Genomic DNA, 20,906 nt, shown 5'->3' on the forward strand with positions numbered 1-20,906 from the left:
GAAGAGACGAGGGCTTCCCTGGTGGCTCAGTGATAAAGAATCTACCTGCCAATGCAGGAGACATAGCAGACGTGGGTTTGATCCCTGTGTTGGGCAGGAGGAAATGGCAACCCACTCCAGTATTCTCGCCTGGAGAATCCCATGGACAGAGGAGCAAGTGACTGAGCACAAAAGCACCAGGACAAGATGCCTTCTCTCTCAGGCAATCTTGGGGGGCGGGGCGGGAGGGGAATCATTATTCTAATAACCAATAAAATTTAAGTGATAATTTAGGAAAATTACCTGGCTCACTTGAATAATAATAGTTCAAGATGGAAATAAAGATGAATTACAGTTAGCATAAACGTATATACATGTAATTTAAAGGCATTTAGCTACCAAAAATGATTTTCCTAAAAATAGCCATTTTTCTTCTATCAGACATATGAACTGTTAACACATACTTCCTGGGAATTGAACCACAGACCTGGGATCCAAAAACAGTAAACATAGCATTTGAAATAAAGAGAAATTGCTCTTGGATTTGATACCTCTGGCAACCTCTGATAGTTGCCAGAGGTCAAGGCCATTTCCAACCAAGGATAACTTATTTAACCCTTGTAATACTAGTTATTGGTTTTGATAGTACCCTGGACTCTAGGATCTTGGAATGGTCTTGCAGACTATAAGCAGTGTACACTCTGTGCTGTGTGTGTGTTTCTCTGTCTGTCTGTCTGCAGGGACGCATGTTTTCTTCTTTCCTTCTTTTGCTTCTTTAGGGATGCAGGTCACCCTTGATTGTCACTCTACTTTCTGTAGCATTTCATTAAAAAAAAACAAACCAACTCTGAGAAATGCCCCCTTCTGATGAGCTTTTGGCTGTTTCTTTCTGACACACAATCCAACTCTCTCAGTCATGAATTTGCCATTTTTTTTCTAAGTTCCATTTATATGTAGGTGGAAAGTTTTGCCGTTGGATTCTGTTCTTATTCCCTATGCCAAGAATTCATGGCACACTGTTCGGTTAGTTTCTGAACTCCTCTAAGTATCAGGAAAAGCTTCCTGTGGGAGATAAAGACTGATGAGAAATAAGCCAAGTGGAGAAACACTGGACAAGCAGGCCAGGCATGAGCACTGTGTGAACTAAAGTGCTGTGCATGCAGCCTTCACAGGCCAGTTCCAGGGAAACAGATGAGATAAAAGAGAAAGAGAGAATGGCCCTGATGCTGGCGCCACCCGCTATGGCCCTGTAATTCAGCTTCTCTGCACCAGTGCTGGATTGAATACTGGAGACAGAGTTTTGAGCAAGGTAGAAAAGAACAGCTTTATTGCTTTGCCAGGCAAAGGGGGACATCATGGGCTTGTGCCCTCAGAAACTGTATGTCCCCAACCCCGGGTTATCTGCTGAGGAGTGTTATAACAATGGTTCAAAGGCAGGGTTGTGGAAAAGGATCAGGGTGTGTGCAAGGCCTGCACTGCTTTAATATGGCCTCGGGGAGTATCCTGGAGGCTGAAGCCTATTCCATACAAACCAGAAATGGGGAACACAGAAAGCTTTCTATGCTCAGAAGCCCCACAGGGTCTTGCTTGGATTCATACTTACATCTAGATGAAGATGGTCTGGGACCAGGGTGACCACCTGGACTCCTTAAAATGTATTTATACTTGTGGATGAGTTACCTGAAAAATGAAATGCACAGAAATCATTCTGCAGACAATCTAGAAAAGATCACAAACATATAGTAGACGGTTACTTTAAATAACCAGGTGACAAAATTTGGGCCGAACATTGAGTTTCCATTAGCTGCAGTCTCTGGTTTTTTGGGCAAGTGTGTCCCCTATTTTTCCCCTATAGAGTGTTAACATTTATAAATTTTTAGCTGGGTTCTGTGCTGTTAAAATCACACTGAATTAGTAATATGCAATGTGGAGACAATTAAGCAAGCCACCTATATGTTGGAGACATGCATATGCTTGAAAGGTCAAATGAAAACTTTTTAGGAGTTGTGTGATTACTCAATATACACTGGCCATATTTTCCTAGGAAAATGTGCTTATAAAAATATGCTTTATAGAATCATGCCCCCAAATTAAAAACATATTTTAGGAATAATTTAACACTTCTTGAGAAATGAAATTCTTACTTTGGTGGAGAGGTAAAAGGCAAAGTGGAAAAATTTGCAAAAATGGCTGATATTCAAGAAAAGTCATCCTCCCCCAGGGGTGATTTCACCATCTGAAAAATCAGTGTGAGGCGTGCTGGCTTCTGAGTTCTCTTTTGGGAAGAGATCACTTTGCACACACACATAGCCTTAATTTTTAAATTTTTTTTTTAAAGTTGCCCGGTTGAAGCCTGCATCTCAGTGTAAAGCACATTCTTCATTTATTTGTTCAATTGAAACACTATAGGAGCAAACTGAACTTCCTTGTTTCTGTCTCTTCAAGCACTTTAGTTATGGTAGGGGGCAAAATTTCCATTTCATTAATGAGATTTCCACAAGCAGATTAAGAGGAAATATGCCCTTCACTCTCCTGTTACTTAACAGCATTGCATTAGAAAGAAATCTCAGTATAAACCATCCACAAAAACAATAGCCAGGGGGCAAAATTCCAGTGAGACAGAGTGTAGCTTAATCAGAAGGGTAACTTGGCCTTTTTCTCTCTCCTTCATGTGAAGCTTTATTGAATTATTTCAAGAGAAACCTAGGGGAAAACATAAGATTATTTGCTTTCTACAAATAGTGGAATATAGCATTGAAAGTTAGGATTACCACTTAACTGTTAGAGCTTTTACCCCAAAGTTACATCAACATTGTCATGGTGGGCAAAAATAAAGCTTAGAATTCCTTTTCTTTAATAATGAATAGGAACCAACTAAGATAACTTTGAATTATGCCATTACTAGCTCTAAATCTTAATTTACAATAAAAGTATGAAAGGGGGTCTACTTGGTGGACCCTTAAGGCATATGAGATGCTGAGGTTTATCCGATTGTTTCGAGTAGAGGAATCACAGGATATTGCTTCTGTTTCCTGTGGTTTCTGGTTCTTAAAACATAACCCTAGGGGGGCAGATTGGGATTATATTGACGCCTGGAAACATAGCAGTTCTAAACATGGTATTTCCAATGATGCATTCCTCCAAGAAATGTTAATTGAATATTTACTCTATGCTGGGCACAGTTCCAGGCACTTGGGACACACCATTGAACAAAATCAGTAGATATATCCATCTGTGTGGAATGGACATTCTCATGGGGAGGCAGGCAATAAATCATGAACAGTCTCTGTATGTAAATTATAGTATGTTAGCAATGATAAGGAGGGTAGTGGATAGAGCAGCAGGGGAGGGGGAGGGGTGGAAAGTTCAAGGTGGGTGTAGGGAGGTTGCACTATAAATGGGATGATGAGTCTCATCAGGGAAGCAACACTCCAAGAAGGACTTGAAGGAGGTAAAATTATCTTGACTTAGGGCTCCATCCTAGATGTAACCCAGGTGTCTCCAGCTGCAGGTCCAAGCTGTCCAGCCTCTTAAGTGGTATTTGCCTTTAAAGCATTGGCTCTGCACTTCTGTCCACATTCTGTCTGCCCCCACCCCCTGCTGCATAGTCTAGGTGGTCTTGGATTCCATCTCCTGTCTTGCTGAGCACTCAGCCCCCACTGAGGCTCCATTTCCGGCACTCTGTCCTTGGGATGGCAAGATGAGGGTGGTCTTCTCTCCTCCAGCTGTGCACAGCTCCTTGATGAACACTGTTACACAGAACTGAATTTTACAGATAGCTTTGGGGAAAACAAAAAGTGTTCAAAACAGCAAACAGCTTAAAAATCAAATATTATTGACTTCTGTCCAACATTCCTCAGCCCCCTCCAGCCTGGGAATGACAAATGAGCCGGTTTCCCTTCTTAAGTTTATGTTCTCTAACCATGGGTTGGAAAGATCCCCTGGAGAAGGAAATGGCAACCCACTCCAGTATTCTTGCCTGGAGAATCCCATGGACAGAGGAGCCTGGTGGGCTGCAGTCCATAGAGGAGCAAAGAGTTGAACATGACTTAGAGACTAAACCATGACCGTGTGTTCCTAGACATTTTCTCTCTTTCTTATCTCATCCATCCAGACTTACTGGAACTGGGAAGCTGCCTCTGGAAGAAAATGTACCTTTTGTTGCTTTAACTTCTTCTGTCTTCATCTGCCCAGGAGTTCTCCAAATCCACTCAACACAGTTGGTGTTTCCCAGTCCCTGCCCTGTTGTTCTGTGTCCTTTGTTCTCTCCTTTACTTCTTTTTTTATTTCCCTGACTCTTAAACACTGGTCTCTGTCCTTCCCATTTGCTGTCCTTCTTCATCTTGTGTACAGTCTCCATAGGTCAGTGATTTTCAAACTGAGCTTTACGAAATCCTCAAAATTCTGTGTATATTGGGGTCACCAAACACAATATGGGGTAGGGAAGGGAGCTGCTCTCTTTCTTCAGCCACAGTCTTTGTTTCTTGAATCTTTGTGTTTAGATTTGTCTTCTTTGTTGGAGATGTCCTGGAGGTGATCTTTGGTGGCCCAGTCTGTAGAGGCTTGAAGCAGGGTTTCTTGGGTTCCTGGCCAGAGGTTGAGGCTGGATCATGTTAGTGAGAGCACTGAACTCAAGCCACTAGACCAGTGGCCAGTGACAAGGCCCAGACCCTTCAGCTTTGCACAGAAGTCCCACAGAGGTGGAGAGTAGGGAGACAAGTGTTTACTAGGAGGAAAAAGAGTACGGTATGTGTGGATAGACACACAGGTAGACTCAGAAAGAGAGAGTCGCACCCCTGTGGTAGTTTGAATTACTTTTATGGGGCATTTCTTCTGGTTTCCTTTGGCCAAGCATTTTGATTTGCCTAGTTCTGAGTCTGTATTTGGTATATCTCAGGATCCTCCCATGCGTGCATGCGCATCTCTCAGCCAAGACAGATTCCACTGAAGGGGTCTATGGGTAGCTTAGCATCACTCCCCTTTTGACCTCCAAGGAGCTTTCTTGTCAGGAAAGTTTCCTTGACTGCAAGGTGAGAAATATGTGGACTCATCTCTTACTTGGATAGGGCCCAACCTCCCCTCTTGATTGTCCTGCTATTGATAGAGTTTCTGTCCACAGGGAACAAACTCCAACTGCTCACCCTGGGGGGGCCCATCTACCTCCTGCCTCAGAAACACCTCCAATATGTTATCAAACAGAAGCAGACTCTCTTCCAAATCTCTTTGACCTCCCATGCCATTTATTGTCTCAGAATCTTTCAAGTTAGAAACACAGTATGTGTGTGTGTGTGTGTGTGTGTGTGTGTGTGTGAGTCGCTCAGTTGTATCCAACTCATTGTGACCCCATGGACTGTAGCCCACCAGGCTCCTCCGTCCATGGAATTCTCCAGGCAAGAATACTAAAGTGGGTAGTCATTCCCTTCTCCAGGGGATCTTTCCAAATCATGGATCGAACCTGAGTCTCCTGCACTGGCATGCGGATTCTTTACTGTCTGAGTCACCAGGGAAGTGCAGAAACTTTGGTATCACTTATTATTACCTCTCTCTATTTCACCCTGAACCCATTATTCCAAGGGTCTCTCAAATGGAGCCCCTTCCAGCCATCTTCACGGCCTCTGCCCTTAGTTCAGAACCACACCTCTCTCTTGGATAATTATAGCAGCTCCCTGAATGGGCTTGGGCGTCCCAGGTGGTGCTAGTGGTAAAGAACTGCCTGCCAGTGCAACTGACCCAGGTTTGATCCCTGGGTCTGGAAGATCCCCTGGAGGAGAGCATGGCAACCTACTCCAGTACTCTTGCCTGGAGAATCCCATGGGCAGAGGAGCCTGGTGGGCTACTGTCCATAGGGTCACAGAGTTGAGTTGGACATGACTGAATCAACCTAGTATGCATAAAAGCACAAATGGGCTCACTGTCCAGTTCCTCTGGTATGCCTGCTAGAGTTACCTTTTATAAACAAAAGTCTGATCACTGCCCTGCTTAAACTTTCTTTTGGTTGCCTGGGGTCTGCCGCCTTAGGCCATTCACCCCCCTCATGGAGGGTAGCAGGTACATAAATTGCGTTGATTGAAAAACGGTAAATTGTTCTACATGTTGAAAAGCTTACAAAAGCAGAGAGGTCTAGAGGCCTTCTTCCCATTTTATTTTGGTAAGACAAAACTGGAAAAGCTTGGGGCAAACGGGCCTGCCAGTTGTCTATAATACTGAGACTCGTGCATTCTTCTGGGTGGCTTACTTAATTGCAAAGGTGTCTGTGATGTGAAAGCTAATTTTTAAACAGTATTCCTTTCTGCATTGTTCTGACAGCCAGTCTTGGCTAAGATCCAGTGGACGTTTCTTATTCAGTCTTGGCTCTTCAGTGTCTAGCTCAGTAACCGTCATATCATAAGTAAGCATTGAGTTAATAGTGAATGAATGAGTCAGCCCAGCGGGACTGTGGGCAGATTTCCAAATGGATAATTTTGCCTGCTTGCCTGCTTCCTTCCTTTCTTCCAATAGCTCTTGAGATTTGCCTGTGTTTCTGCCATCAGCAGTCACAACCACCTTCTTGGCACATACATGCTAACTGAATCTTCTGACTGTGAGAAACTCTCCTGGCACTTTTCATGCAAGAGGACAGTTTCTTTGCAAGGTGATGGGCAGAAGACCTTTAGGGTGGGTCATGGTCAGGGATGTGTCTTGGGATGGACTGGCCTCAGAATAACTTTTCTACCCATATTTTCAAAGGATGTCATTGAAAAAAAAAAAGATACTTGACTCTTCTCCAAATACTAAAAATAGATTTGAAATCCAAATATTTCTAAAATGTTTATTTGTTTATTGGCCTGCGTTGGATGCTAGTTACAGTATGTGGCATCTTCACTGTGGCTCGTGGGCTTCTCTAGTTGCTGTGTGTGCAGGCTTAGCTTCTCCTTGCACGTGGGGAATCTTAATTCCCTGACTGGGGATCAGACTCATGTCTCCTGCATTGCAAGGATTCTTAACCATTGGAACAGCAGAGGAGTCCTCAAATACATTTTATTGTATTTGTTTCTACTTTCACAAAAATTCTAGCTATTAAAATTAGGAGATTGAAATGAAAATGCCAATTCAAGGGCTGAGTGCCAAAATGTTCAGAATCAGACTTGAATGGAGGGAACATGGCAGCTTTTATAAGAGCAGTGAATGAGAAACCAACCTTTCAAAGTCAAGTCACACCTTTAATTCACTTTTATTTATTTTTCCTTGAATTTTGAATTTTCTCACAATCATACTGTCTTCTAAGGCTCTTTACAAAGAACAATAACTGGATGTTCAGGTTTGGTGGACTGCTATGACCATAAAGCTACACTCAATATTTTTTATCACCTAGAAGTGAAAAGAATCTGAAAAATTATATATATATACATATATATGTATATATAACTGGATCATCCTGCTATATACCTGAAAGTAACACAACATTGTAAATCAATAAAAATTAATTTTGAATTTTATCCTTCAATAAAAAAAAAAAGAAATTCATTAGAAAAAAATTAAGTCATTAAAGACTAATATTTTGTATGCCCCTAGATACTGGAATTCTTAATATTTTATATCACAAAAAGGAAAAGTTTGTATCTACCTTCATATTCAGAAAGACTTTAAGAAAATGAGTCTTGCTTATTCTTCTTAGAACTAGTCACAGTATATATGTGTGTGTGTGCACGCACAAGTGTGTGTGTGTGAACACATTAAACATCTCAAATTAAAAGTGTAAGGTGTGCTGTTACAATTGTATGATTGTACCCATATAACCCGCCTTTCAAAGTTTGATAACAGAAGTATTTTGACAGTACTTTGCAGAGTGTAACTACTCTACAAATACTAGTTGGATTCTTCTTGCACAGAGAAACCACACATGAACCCTCTTCTCTTCAGGGCAGAAATCTTAGCCCACAAGGTGGGAGGATTTTAATGCTCTGGAGCACAATTTGGCTTCTGAAGTCTTTTGTGTGTGTGATGGTAAATGCCGTTGTCATGGATGGTCATGCTTTCCAGATATGCTGGACTCTTAGAAATGACCCATCCATGTGAGTGCCTGATTCACTTGGTCCTCAGGAAAGGTTGCATCTTACGGGTTGCATCCTGGCCATTCTTCTCAGCCTAGGAGCGGGTGAGGAACAGAAGGGAAGCCTTTTGCTACTTCTCCTTTGGAACTAGACCTTTGGTCAGAAGACTTGATGCTTACCCTGTTTGATGCATTTGTTAAGTGCAAAGAAATGAAGTAGAAGATGCTTTTTGGGAGACAGACTTTCCAAATTATTTCATTCTGTGACACATAGTTAAAAAGGTCTTGTGTACATCCTAAGTCGCTTAAGTTGTGTCCAGTTCTTTGTGACCGTATGGTCACAAAGACTGCCAGTCTTCTCTGTCCATGGGATTCTCCGAGCAAGGATACTGGAGTCGGTTCCAGGGGATCTTCCTGACCCAGGGATCAAACCACATCTCTTACGTCTCCTGCGTTGGCAGGCGGGTGATGTAAAGGCAGGTGGCACTTTACCACTAGTGCCACCTGGGAAGCCAAAATGGTCTTGCCTGACTGGATTTACTACTAGTAGAATTCTTATTCTTCTTGTTGTTAGTCACTAAGTTGTCTCTGACTCTTTGCCACCCTGTGAACTGTAGCCCCCCAGGCTCCTCTGTCCATGGAATTTTCCAGGCAAGAATACTAGAGTGGGGTGCCATTTCCTTCTCCAGGAGATCTTCCTGACCCAGGGATCAAACCCATGTCTCATCTCCTGCATCTCCTTCGTTGCAGGTGGAGTTTTTTTTTTTACTGCTGAGCCACAAAGGAAGCCCAAGCAAAATAGACAACATTAATCAATAGTATTTACATTTTTCTTTTTAAAAATTCTTCTCAAAAACTGCAGTATCTTTAATATTAGGTCATCTTAATCATTAATACATTAATCATCTTAATCATTAATACATTAAATCATTGGCTTGGTTAAACCAGTATATATTTCTGTGTCCTGGAGTTGAACCAGTAATGCATGTACTTCTTGTGGGGGAGGGGTGTCAGCTTAGATAAATTATATCACATTTATTTCTAGTTTCTAATTCAAGGTAACAACAAAAATTAAAAAGTAGAATTCTGAATTACCTGTGCTTGAATTTTCCACAAGTTTTTAATGAATCTTAGGATAGATCATGTGTTAGAAAATAGCAGTTTTTCCAGTATACACTATTTTTGCATTAAATTCCTCAAACGTACATATGAATATACAGATTCGTGTACCAAGTTTTCATTTTCTTTTGTTTATAACTCTGCACAAAATTTCATATTCTCCACCTTTGTACTCATTTTTACAACTTGAAAGATGAAGAAGGAATACTCAGAGAGGTTATATAAGTTAAGTTCCCAGGTTGTTAACGTTGGGTCCAGTGTGAAATCCACCAGGAAATATCGGGTCATAAAAGTATGTTCTACTCTGACTCAATCTGTCTGTGGACAGTGTGTGTGCGTGTGTGTGTGTGTGTGTGTGAATACAGGCTATGATTATGATGCAGTCTTTGTTCCTTGGGAAATCATTTGCCAGCCCCAAGCCCTAGATACAGTCCTGGAGGAAAGATCCAGCCTGGCTGTTCCTGGACTACTTTTCCTATCTTCCGCAACAATTTCCTGTTAGCAGAGGCCATCACCAAGTGTACTTCTGTGGTTTTCCTTTTTTTTGGAGGAGATGGTAACATCTTTCTTGGGCTGTATTCATATATCATGCTGTTCACCCGTTTCAGGAAAACAACAACTCAGTGTGTTTGGATATTCACAGAGTTGTGTCACTATCACTCCCATCAGTTTTACAGTGTTCTTATTATCCCAGAAAGAAACCTCATTTTCCGTCTTCCTCAACCATAGCCAAGCACTAACTTATGGCTTTGCCTGTTCTGGGCCTTTCAAATACATGGAATCTCACAATATTTGTCCTTTTGTGACTGACTTCTTTCCTTAACATAATATTGCCAAGGTTCGTGCTTGCTCCTAAATGTGAATGATGAAAGGAATCCCAGTCTCCGGCTTACCTTGGTGGTGGTGGGAGTGAGGGCAGTATTTTCAGTTGATATCAATTCTCTCAACTGAACACTGTGAAGCCCTTTGTCCAGACATTTACTGTTTTAAAGAATTTTGCCTTTCTTACTCCTAGAATAAAATAATTTCATTACAGATTTATAGCTAGAAACGAGATTTTAATGACTGTCAGAGAGACTTTTTCTTAACCAAGAAGCACATTTATTCTTTCTCAACCAAGAAACATATTTTAATTTTTATATCACCCTAATTTTTAATAGTCACAGATCAGAAATAGGAAAGAAAGTACTCTACTTTTAGAAAGAAAATGCAGTTTTGTACCCAAATTCTGGAGTCCTTTTGATGTTTTCTGTATCATTTTATAGTTAGATTAAAAACTGAAAGCTACATGAATATATTAGCCAGTGTGAACTGAAACAGTCATTTTGTGAGGTCTTCATGAAGATCCCTCCCACAGCAAGCAATGATAGCTTTTTAAATACTCTGCCAGGAAGATTGATGGGTGCCACCAAAACCATTTAAATTATTTTATTTATCTAAAATTAAAGTGCATATTGAGATAAAAGGCCTGTTTCAACCCCGATAGTCTCTGACTTCTGCTTTCTTCACTTCTGCCTTCTAAGGCCTTAAGGAATCCAATCACAGGGCCTACCTAATAGAATCCGTGTCACGCGATTGTAAAACTTTCCCAAATGTTACATGTGTCAAATAATACACAAATCAGAAAGGTATATGGCTCCTTTCAGGTGCAAAGTTTCAAGGAATTCTTCTAGGCAAAGCCTTTAAACCTCTCCCCCAAATCAGTTTGAAAGTAAAGTAAATTTTATTTGATTCAAAATTATTTTTCCCTTTTTCTGCTTTTCAGAAATATTTCTGGACTACGAAGTCAGGAGCCTACTCATAGATTTATAATATAAGGTCAGGAAGCCAATTGAGCTTTCTTAAAATTGTTTACTTGTTGATATCACATTCTGTGCCAAAGTAGAAGGCCTTCTTAACAGACTTCCTGAGCCAATATGGAGAAGATTCAAATTATCAAGTTCTGTTAAACATATTAATTTGCTCAGGCCTGTTTGTGAGCTGATCTAGCAGCAATGTGAATTGACTTAGAAAGTGTTAAACATTACTGGTTTGATAGTCTGAGAAGGAAAGTCTTGGTTTCATGTTTTTCCTTTTTAAAATATTATCATGGCATTCAGATAGTGGCATATTCCTGTGTGTAGATACAGAGAAATGTAGCAAAGGGATAAATCAGAAATGACACAAGAATACAGCCAACATCCCAGGTCAGCCCAATCCCTTGCAATCCCACAGTGCGGTTCCATTGTCTTGGGTATTTAAATATGAAATGCAACACTTTCTGAGCCTTTATTTTCTTTTCTATTAAAACAGGAATACTTTGTGTATGCATGTGCATACATGTGTGTGTGTGATTGCATATGTGTATACATGTGATCATGGACATTTGTGTGCAGAGAGAGATCATGTTTACCTGAACATTATTTTTCTAAAAACTGTAACTCTCGGTTTTCACATATACCTTGTGCTGTGAAAATCTTGGCAACTTTCCTTGTAGCAACTTTTTAAGTTAGTGAAAAAGTTCGGTGTTATTTGAGAAACACAAGATACTGCCAGAAAGACTGGTGTGTAACGTATATGCACAGGGGAGCCTGATGGAAATGGTGGTGAGGGTTGAGCCTGAAGTTTTACATTTCCTGCCTTCACTGTTTTTAGGTTGCATAACTGTAATGTTTTCATTTCAACAGTGGAAGGAATTTACCTTCTTGATGTTAGGGATGTGGCTAATTTAGAGAATGAATCACCGGCAACAGCAAGGTGTTTGTCTACTGGTTAACCTGGGCAGAGTGTGAATGGAGCTGTGCAAACCTTCCACCCACACCGCTGAGCCCTGTGGTAGCCTCTCCTCCGAGTCAGTTGGTGGGGAATTGGGCCAAAGGAGAAGGGCAGGAATGGAGACGCAGACGTGAAAAACAGGCATGTGGACATGGCAGGGAGAGGGAGGGGTGGGATGAATATATATATATACTACCATGTGTAAAATAGATAGCTAGTAGGACCCTGTGGAGAAGGCAATGGCACCCCACTCTAGTACTCTTTCCTGGAAAACCCCATGGACGGAGGAGCCTGGTAGGCTGCAGTCCATGAGGTCGCTGAGTTGGACACAACTGAGTGACTTCACTTTCACTTTTCAATTTCATGCATTGGAGAAGGAAATGGCAACCCACACCAGTGTTCTTGCCTGGAGAATCCCAGGGACGGGGGAGCCTGGTGGGCTGCCGTCTGTGGGGTCGCACAGAGTCGGACACGACTGAAGCGACTTAGCAGCAGCAGCAGCAGTGATATAGCAAACGGAGCTAGCTATACCAATGATGACCTAGAGGGGTAGAATGGCAGGATGGATGGGAAGGAGGCTTAAGAGGAAGGGGATATATGGAGATATATATATATATATATGTTATATACACACACACACTTATAGTTGATCCACTTTATTGTACAGCAGAAACTAACACAACATTGTAAAGCAATTATATTCCAATTAAAAAAAAGGCAGAAGTGTCCTTCCAGAGTTCATGAACTGCTTGAATAGCAGCCTTATTTGGGGAGCAGCAAACATTTGGGATAGATGGTCGGCATGTGTGTGTTTCATCAGAAGGGTTAGGGACAGACTGAGGATGAATGGTCAGCTCTGAACTCAGACTGCAATGAGAAACAAAAGAAAGGATCCTGATGAAGTCAGTGAAGTCTATTGTGGGCATCTGTTTTGCTGCTAGTAAAAGAAAAGCTTCATTTTCCTTCCTGCACCATTGCAGCCTCCAAGGTTGATGCCAAGTGGTGGGCTTCTCAAAGAGATGCCCTTGAAAGAAGTATCATCTAGAAAAATGGTTTATAGCTTATCTTATATATGTATATGCTGCTAAGTCGCTTCAGTTGTGTCCGACTCTGTGGGACCCCATAGACGGCAGCCCACCAAGCTCCCCCATCCCTGGGATTCTCCAGGCAAGAACACTGGAGTGGGTTGCCATTTCCTTCTCCAATGCACGAAAGTGAAAAGTGAATGTGAAGTCGCTTAATCGTGCTCAGCTCTTGGCGACCTCATGGACTGCAGCCTACCAGGCTCTTCTGTCCATGGGATTTTCCAGGCAAGAGTACTGGAGTGGGGTGCCATTGCCTTCTCCGATATATGTGTATCTTAACAGAAATAGAGACACAGACATAGAGAACAAAGTATGGACACCAAGGGAAGAAGGGGAGGGTGGGATGAATTGGGAGACTGGAATTGATATATATACACTACTATATATAAAATAGATAACTAATGAGAACCTATTGTATAGCATAGGGAACTCTACTCAGTGCTCTGTGGTGACCTAAATGGAAAGGAAATCCAAAAAAAAACAGAGGGGATGTATGTCTGCATATAGCTGATTCACTTTACTGTACGGTAGAAACTAATACAACATTGTAAAGCAAGTATATCCTAAAGAAAATTTTTTAAAAAAGAAGAAAGAAATACCTTCCACTTCTCCAATAGCCAGGCCAACTGTAGTGATCCCCCCCGCACCTTCCTCTGTGCCCCCAGAGCTCCATGGGGAGTGCAAGAGACAAGAATCCCAGGTCTTGGCTCATCCTGCTAACAAACACGATCACGATGGCCAGATACCAGCTTGGTTGGTTGACTATGGGCTCCTGAGATGCTTTATTTTTTTCATCAGTCATCAGTTTCTTGAGGCAAATATTTACAATCTCACTTCATCAGGAAACTCACTGGCTGGACTCAGTCTTTCTGGGGTTGCCTGGTCCTGATGTCCTCATCCTATTTATTCAGATGGGGAGCTGTCCGGGTTGGCCCCGCTGAGAGAGTTGGCATCCAGAGCTGTAATTTACACCATCTATCTCTTTCTGGCGCTTGGGCCTCTGGCAAATTGCATGTCTTGGTGTTGGATTAGTTTGGAATTTAATCATGCATTATTTTCCCTCCAATTAAATTATTTATATATTTGATTAACGTTTTCACTGCCAGGAAGTCAAATTTTCAGTGAAACCACAAATAAACAGAGGCCCTTTGAATTTCAGGCCTGCCTCCTAGGGAATCTGCCTGTCTGTTTGAGTGTTAAGAATTCGCTGTGTATTCCTTTTCTTAGCTACATAGGATTTTGGTGAGCAAAGAAGAGGTGCTTTTTTCACTCAGTCCCAGGAACATGGTGCAGAGAGAGACATATGTCTGGCTAACTCCCTCCCCTCATGTCATCATGACCCTCACTTTTATTCCTTTTTACTGCCTTCTCTGTGCTCTGGCCCTGAGACATACCTCCTCCTAATTTTACTTCCTTAGGCTCTAGAGCCAGCCTAACCAATAATGTCAAGGGCTCTGTTAGCCCAGAAAGGAAACTTTGAAGTCATAGATTTCAGGGAGAGCAAAACAAATGGCCCACAGGCCAAATCTGGCTACTGCTTGTGTTTATACAGCCCAGGAGCCAAGAATGATTTTTACACTTTTAAATAATTGGAAAAAAGATGTAAAGACTGTCCTAGGATACTTGACAGTTTCAGCATCCGTCGACAGATAGCTGAGCCTATTTATTTGCGTGTTAAAATAGCAGCAGAGGTGAGCAGACTCGATAGAAACTTTTTGGCCTGCAGAGCCTAAAATACTTACTCTCTGGTTTTTTACAGAAAAAGTTTGTAAACATCCAATGTAGCTCATCACCTCCATTTTACAAATGGGAAAAATTAAGGCCCGGATAGGTGAATTGTCCAAAAGTACGCAGCTCATTCGAGCTTGGTCTGGGGGCATCTTCCAGTGCACCACCTCACCCCCCCACCCCCCGGCCCCATTCCCATGCTCCTGTGGTATGAGCTCTGTCCGAACATGAGCCCTACATGAGTGCCTGCAGAGGCCAAAGTGGTTTTTTTAGCAGAGTAAATATTTAGGACACTTGGACACATAAAGTCTATGATTTCTTGGAATTTTAAGTTTCACCTGAAATCTAGCTTCAGGAAGTGTTTTAAGCTCAAAGATGCAAAATGACATATACACAGGGACCTAGTGTATAGCACAGGGAACTCTGCTCAATATTCCGTAATAACCTAAGTAGAAAAAGATTTGAAAAAGAACAGATACATGTATATGTATCACTGAATCACTTTGCTGTACACCTGAAACTAACACAATATTGTTAATCAATCCAATATCAAATAAAAATTAAAACGTAAATAAATAACCTAAATAACAGAAAGATTTCTGTGTTTCTTTGAAGTAATTGATTATGTCCTGTGCTCAGTATTTGAACCCTTAAAGACAAGACTGACCTGGTCTCTGCCAACTGAGGTCAGAGAATCTCATTCCAAGAACAGTAACTTGTGGTCTCAATCCAGGTTGGCACTCAAGCAGTTTCAGAAAAACACAAAAGCATGTTAGATAGGGCTTAGGTCTACTCTATGGGGCAGAAAGGGAAAATTCCCAATATGCTAACCTTTTTGAAACTGAGGTTGCTTCCACGGTCCCAAGGAACTTCTCCTCTGTTCCTCTCCAGATGAGAGAAGGCCGGGTATTGTGGTTACTGATGGGCACTGGATTCCCACCACTGGGATTTTTCAGACATTGTCCAGAGGTCAAGGCTGATGCAACTTGGCCAGGCATTAATCTGAGATGGTTTGCATTTTCCAGGCACTGCTCTCATCAGCCCATTGTCAGCACCCCCATCCCAGCTCAATGGCAGATCCCTCGACTCCCTGGTTAGCAGCTTCTACACTTTTGGTTACTAAAGTCTCGTCCAGTTTAAACTCACAGCCTCCTGTCCAATCACAGCCTTCTTCCCCTACACCGGCCAGGCTCCCAGCTCAAGGAGGCTGGCAGGCTCTTTGTTTTTCTCCCACCTCACCCACCTGAAGGAGGGCACCTCTTTCCTCTCCACCCAGAGTCTGGCTCCTCCAGCCTGATGGGGAGGACAGGAGGCTTTACTAGCTTCAGGTGGCACCTTCCCTGTTGGTCATCTCAGGTGCCCTGGTGGGTGCACATGAGTTCCATGCAGAGGTCTCTCTCACAGTCTCCCTGCTGGACACCTGACCCAGAGTGCTGCATTTTAGGTGGGCCCCGCTTGGCCACCTCACAGGTCTCCACTGGGCCCCTGGAAGCTCATGCCTCCTACTACACCCAGCAGTGGCAGTGCTGGGCTGCTCCCATGTCTGCCTGGCACATCCACTCCTACCTACATGTTCCTCTCACGGTTCCTCGATGGCACTAAGATCTGACCTTCTCTGGGGGCTTCCATCCATCTTTTTCTCCACCCCTATCCTCATCTGCACGCCCACCAGGTCCCCACTCATCCTTCAGTCCCACTTTAAATGCCTCTCACTGGAAAGCTGACCCTGGTCTTTGGTGCTCCCCACAGATTTGGGGCCCTCTGTTAATTGTTTTTCTAAAGCCCTCTTATTTCCCTTCCTAACACTGATCATAACTATAATTGTACAGTCATTTAAGCCATTATCCATGTCCCTCCAGCAGACTGTAATTTCCTCAGGAAAAGACTCAGGTCTGTCTGAGTCTACAGCACAGGACCTGATGTGCAGCAGTACTCAGTACATACATGTCAATATGTGGGGACAGATGAAATGTGGTGATCACTGAGTATTTCTTTTATTCCCTCTGGCAAGATGGGGTTCACATTTGGATATCAGTCCAATCATTCAAGTTCTTTTGAATTCTCGATACTATATTATTTTAAAGTAATACAGCATCTACATTAAAATCTTACTGTATGGATACTGGGTAAAATGCAGTTGAAGTAAGTCAGGCAAAAGCATCAAATATAAATTCTTGGCTCCAGAGAAAGTTCAGTGTCTGACCTAAGCCAATCAAACCAATAGATATTTATGGAGGACTTGCCAAGTACCAGGGCCACCTCTCAGTGGCTGAGAATACAAAACCAAAAGATGTGGGTCCTGACTTAAGGAGTTAACTAAACCCAAACTCTCAGGTCATATTCCAATTTTAACTTTCCTTATCTTTTCCCTCCCTCCTTTCTTTCTTCCCTTCCTCTCATCCTTCCTTCTTTTTCTTTCATGTCTTCATCCAAGGAGTTTAATGTCTAATAATGTGGAAAATAGCTGAGCCAAGAGCAATCTTTATGGAGGGGATTTGTGTGACCATTAATTGTTTTCCCTAGAAAGGAGACCTCGTATAACACCTCCGTATCATGTGGGCTTAATGACTGGGCTTCTGTACATATCTGGGACAGCCTTGGGCAATGTGAAAGGATTACAGACATGTTCTTGAAGCGTACATTTAAAGATGGCACATTGTCCCCTGGCTGACAGATCTGTTCTCTTCATCCATGTATGTGCCCCTGTATCACTTTAAAAAATATATATTATTGTAGTATAGTTGCTTTACAATGTTGTATTAGTCTCTTCTTACAGCAAAATGAATCAGCTATGAGTATGCTTGCGTGCTAAGTTTCTTTAGTCATTTCCAACTCAGTGAAAGCCTATGGACTATAGCCTGCCAGGCTTCTCTGTCCATGAGATTCTCCAGGCAAGAATACTGGAGCGGGTTGCCATGCCCTTCTCTAGTGGATCTTCCCAACACAGAGATCGAACCTGAGTCTCTTATGTCTCCTGCAATGGTAGGTGGGTTCTTTACCACTGGTGCCACCTAGGAAGCCACGTTAAGTATGGCAAAACCAATACAAAAATAAAATAAATAAATTAATTAATGAAAAAAAAAAGAAAGAAAGTAAAAAGAAAATGAAAGTCACTCAGTCATGTCTGGCTTTTTGCAACCCTGTGGACGATATACAGTTCATGGAATTCTCCAGGCCAGAATACTGGAGTGAGTAGCCGTTCCCTTCTCCAGGGAATCTTCCCCACCCAGGGATCAAACCCAGGTCTCCCTCATTGCAGGCAGATTCTTTATCAGCTGAGCCACCAGGGAAGTCCTAAAGCTCAACATTCAGAAAACGAAGATCATGGCATCCGGTCCCACCGCTTCATGGGAAATAGATGGGGAAACAGTGGAAACAGTGTCAGACTTTATTTTTCTGGGCTCCAAAATCACTGCAGATGGTGACTGCAGCCATGAAATTAAAAGACGCTTACTCCTTGGAAGGAAAGTTATGACCAATCTAGATAGCATATTCAAAAGCAGAGACATTACTTTGCCAACAAAGGTTCGTCTAGTCAAGGCTATGGTTTTTCCTGTGGTCATGTATGGATGTGAGAGTTGGACTGTGAAGAAGGCTGAGCACCGAAGAATTGATGCTTTTGAACTGTGGTGTTGGAGAAGACTCTTAAGAGTCCCTTGGACTGCAAGGAGATCCAACCAGTCCATTCTGAAGGAGATCAGCCCTGGGATTTCTTTGGAGGGAATGATGCTAAAGCTGAAACTCCAGTACTTTGTCCACCTCATGCGAAGAGTTGACTCGTTGGAAAAGACTCTGATGCTGGGAGGGATTGGGGGCAGGAGGAGAAGGGGACGACAGAGGATGAGATGGCTGGATGGCATCACTGACTCGATGGATGTGAGTCTGAGTGAACTCCGGGAGTTGGTGATGGACAGGGAGGCCTGGAGTGCTGCAATTCATGGGGTCGCAAAGAGTCGGACACGACTGAGCAACTGATCTGGTCTGATCTGATACATATATGTATACGTATATATATATACATCCCCTCTTTTTTGGATTCCCTTCTCATTTAGGTCACCACAGAGCACTGAGTAGAGTTCCCTGTGCTACACAGTTAGGCTCTCATTAGTTATCTATTTCATGTATAGTAGTGTATACATGTCAGTCCCAATCTCCCAATCCATCCCATCCCCCAATCCTTCCCATCCCCTGTCCCCCTTGGTGTCCATGTATGTGTTTTCTATGTCTGTGTCTCTAGCCTACCATACAGAGTGAAGTCAAAAAGAAAAAAACTATTGTATAATGCCACTTATGTATGGAATCTAGAAAAATGATACAGGTGAACTTGTTCCCAGCATCACTTTTAAGAAACTCTCATACTGAGGACAGTTAGCTTTTTACAGAAAACACACAACTGTCTATCAGGGGGTTGCGATGCCGTGATGAACCAGAGTGATTCTCTATGGGTTCTTCATCATGTGCAGAGCTTCTGAAAGGATCTTGGTTGTCTGCCTGCACCCTGGGCCATGTCACCTGCTCTCTCCTGTCTCTCCGGCTTTCTGAGAGCTGTTCTAGGAGAGTATACCATGATTGCTTTTCTCTGCCTTCATCCAGTTTTAAACTACAAACACAACACAACAGACTGCTTTCTTTTTTTTCCTTACAGCAGCCGGCTGCCTAGTGGAGTAACTGGGCAAGGCTGAGTGATGGAATTTTACCCCCAGGCCCCCAGAGACCACTCAGTTAGGACCCAGAACCTCATCAAGAAAGTAATTAAAAGTCCTGTCACTGCTACGTGGCCCAGGAAACCCAGGGGAGGTTTCTGTCACTGCACAAATTTTTTGGTGGTGTTTCTATGTATGTGTGGGCAAGGGTTCACAAATGCCTTGAATTAAGGCAGATAAAGTATGGGGTAGCCAGAGAATAAACCGAGAGGATCAACCTAGGGCACAGATTTCCCCCATCACCCGTGACTGAACATTATCTTACTGGAGCAGACCTAAGTTTGATCCAAATTAAGAACCACGTCTTCTGGTGTGTCTGTAGGTTGCACCTGTCTCCCAGTTGTAGGACCTTTGATGTATGGATCCAAGGAACTCTATTAATATACAATGGGATTCTAAAACTTTGAATTGGAATTCAGAGAAATTTCAGGGACATTCAACTTCATTTTTAAAACCAAATTCACAGAATTCTACAGCTGGAAAGAACCTTAGAAACTAGGGGATTTGTTCCTTTATTTTGTGCAGAAGGATAGCACAGACCCTCAGAGACTGTTTTGTTGACGATCACCTGGCCTTCATTTTCAGTCAAGTTCATTTCTCTGTGATTCTTATCAAAAGAATGATCTCCCTAATTGGAACTAAAGTGCCATTTGAAAAAGTGCTTTGGTTTTTCCCAGTTCTTGTTATAGACGTGTGTGTGTGTGTGTGTGCGCGCCCTTCCTGCAGTCTTGAGCCACATCACTAGCCCAGGTGCTACCCAAGGCCTGAAGAGGGTGAGAGCTGGAGGTCCCCTCTGTGGTCACTTCACCTTGACCCCCAACTTGGCAGGTGAAAGATAGCAGAGGCCCAGAGAGGACGTGTGTGTCTCACCCCATTTCACAACTCCTGTCTTCCGTTGCCCTTGCAGTACTTTTTCCAGGATTCCAAGCTTCTTCCAAATCCTGTCACTTCTGCTAGTTAAAAAAAGTATCTCTCCACAGTTGGTAACAGCAAATTGACTTGAGAAATGTACTAACCAGAACAGAATCGTCTGCCATATGGGAAAGGTACCGTGGAGCCTTTAGGACTTAAGGTTAGGGGGTTTGGGGCCCTCTGTTATGCTACCTGCAGAAAAGAGTTGTATATTTCCATTTGATTTCTCTATTTTTTTTTTCCCCCAAAACCCAGCATATAAATAATGACCACATCCATGGAGAGAAGAAGGAGTTTGTGTGCCGGTGGCTCGACTGCTCCAGAGAACAGAAACCCTTCAAAGCCCAGTATATGCTGGTGGTACACATGCGCAGGCACACGGGGGAGAAGCCTCACAAATGCACGGTGAGTCCCGGGGTGGGGGAGGCCGGGATGTGCACCCAGAGGGCGTCTTGCACCCGTGGCTCCTTCCTCCTACTCCAAGAACCAGCACCGTGCCAGCTGATGAGTGATAAACTCCGGGGGCTGGGAGAGGGGAGAGGAGGGAAGAATTAGAGAAAGAACGCAGACAGCTGAGCTCTGGGAGATATTGGAAGG

At 42.8% G+C, this 20,906-nt stretch overlaps 1 protein-coding gene across 7 annotated transcripts in view; it reads left to right on the plus strand.

Annotated features, from left to right (window-relative positions):
• GLI3 (GLI family zinc finger 3) overlaps positions 1 to 20,906 on the plus strand; it is a 318,757-nt gene that overhangs the window by 278,825 nt on the left and 19,026 nt on the right. For all 7 annotated transcript variants that reach the window (XM_025291389.2, XM_025291388.2, XM_025291391.2 and 4 more), the window contains one exon: positions 20,565 to 20,714. In XM_025291389.2, the coding sequence (XP_025147174.1) occupies positions 20,565 to 20,714 (150 nt within the window). The remainder of the gene's footprint in view (positions 1 to 20,564; positions 20,715 to 20,906) is intronic.

The sequence above is a fragment of the Bubalus bubalis genome, chromosome 8 (genome assembly GCF_019923935.1).
Source record: "Bubalus bubalis isolate 160015118507 breed Murrah chromosome 8, NDDB_SH_1, whole genome shotgun sequence".
NCBI classification, from domain to species: Eukaryota; Metazoa; Chordata; class Mammalia; order Artiodactyla; family Bovidae; genus Bubalus; species Bubalus bubalis.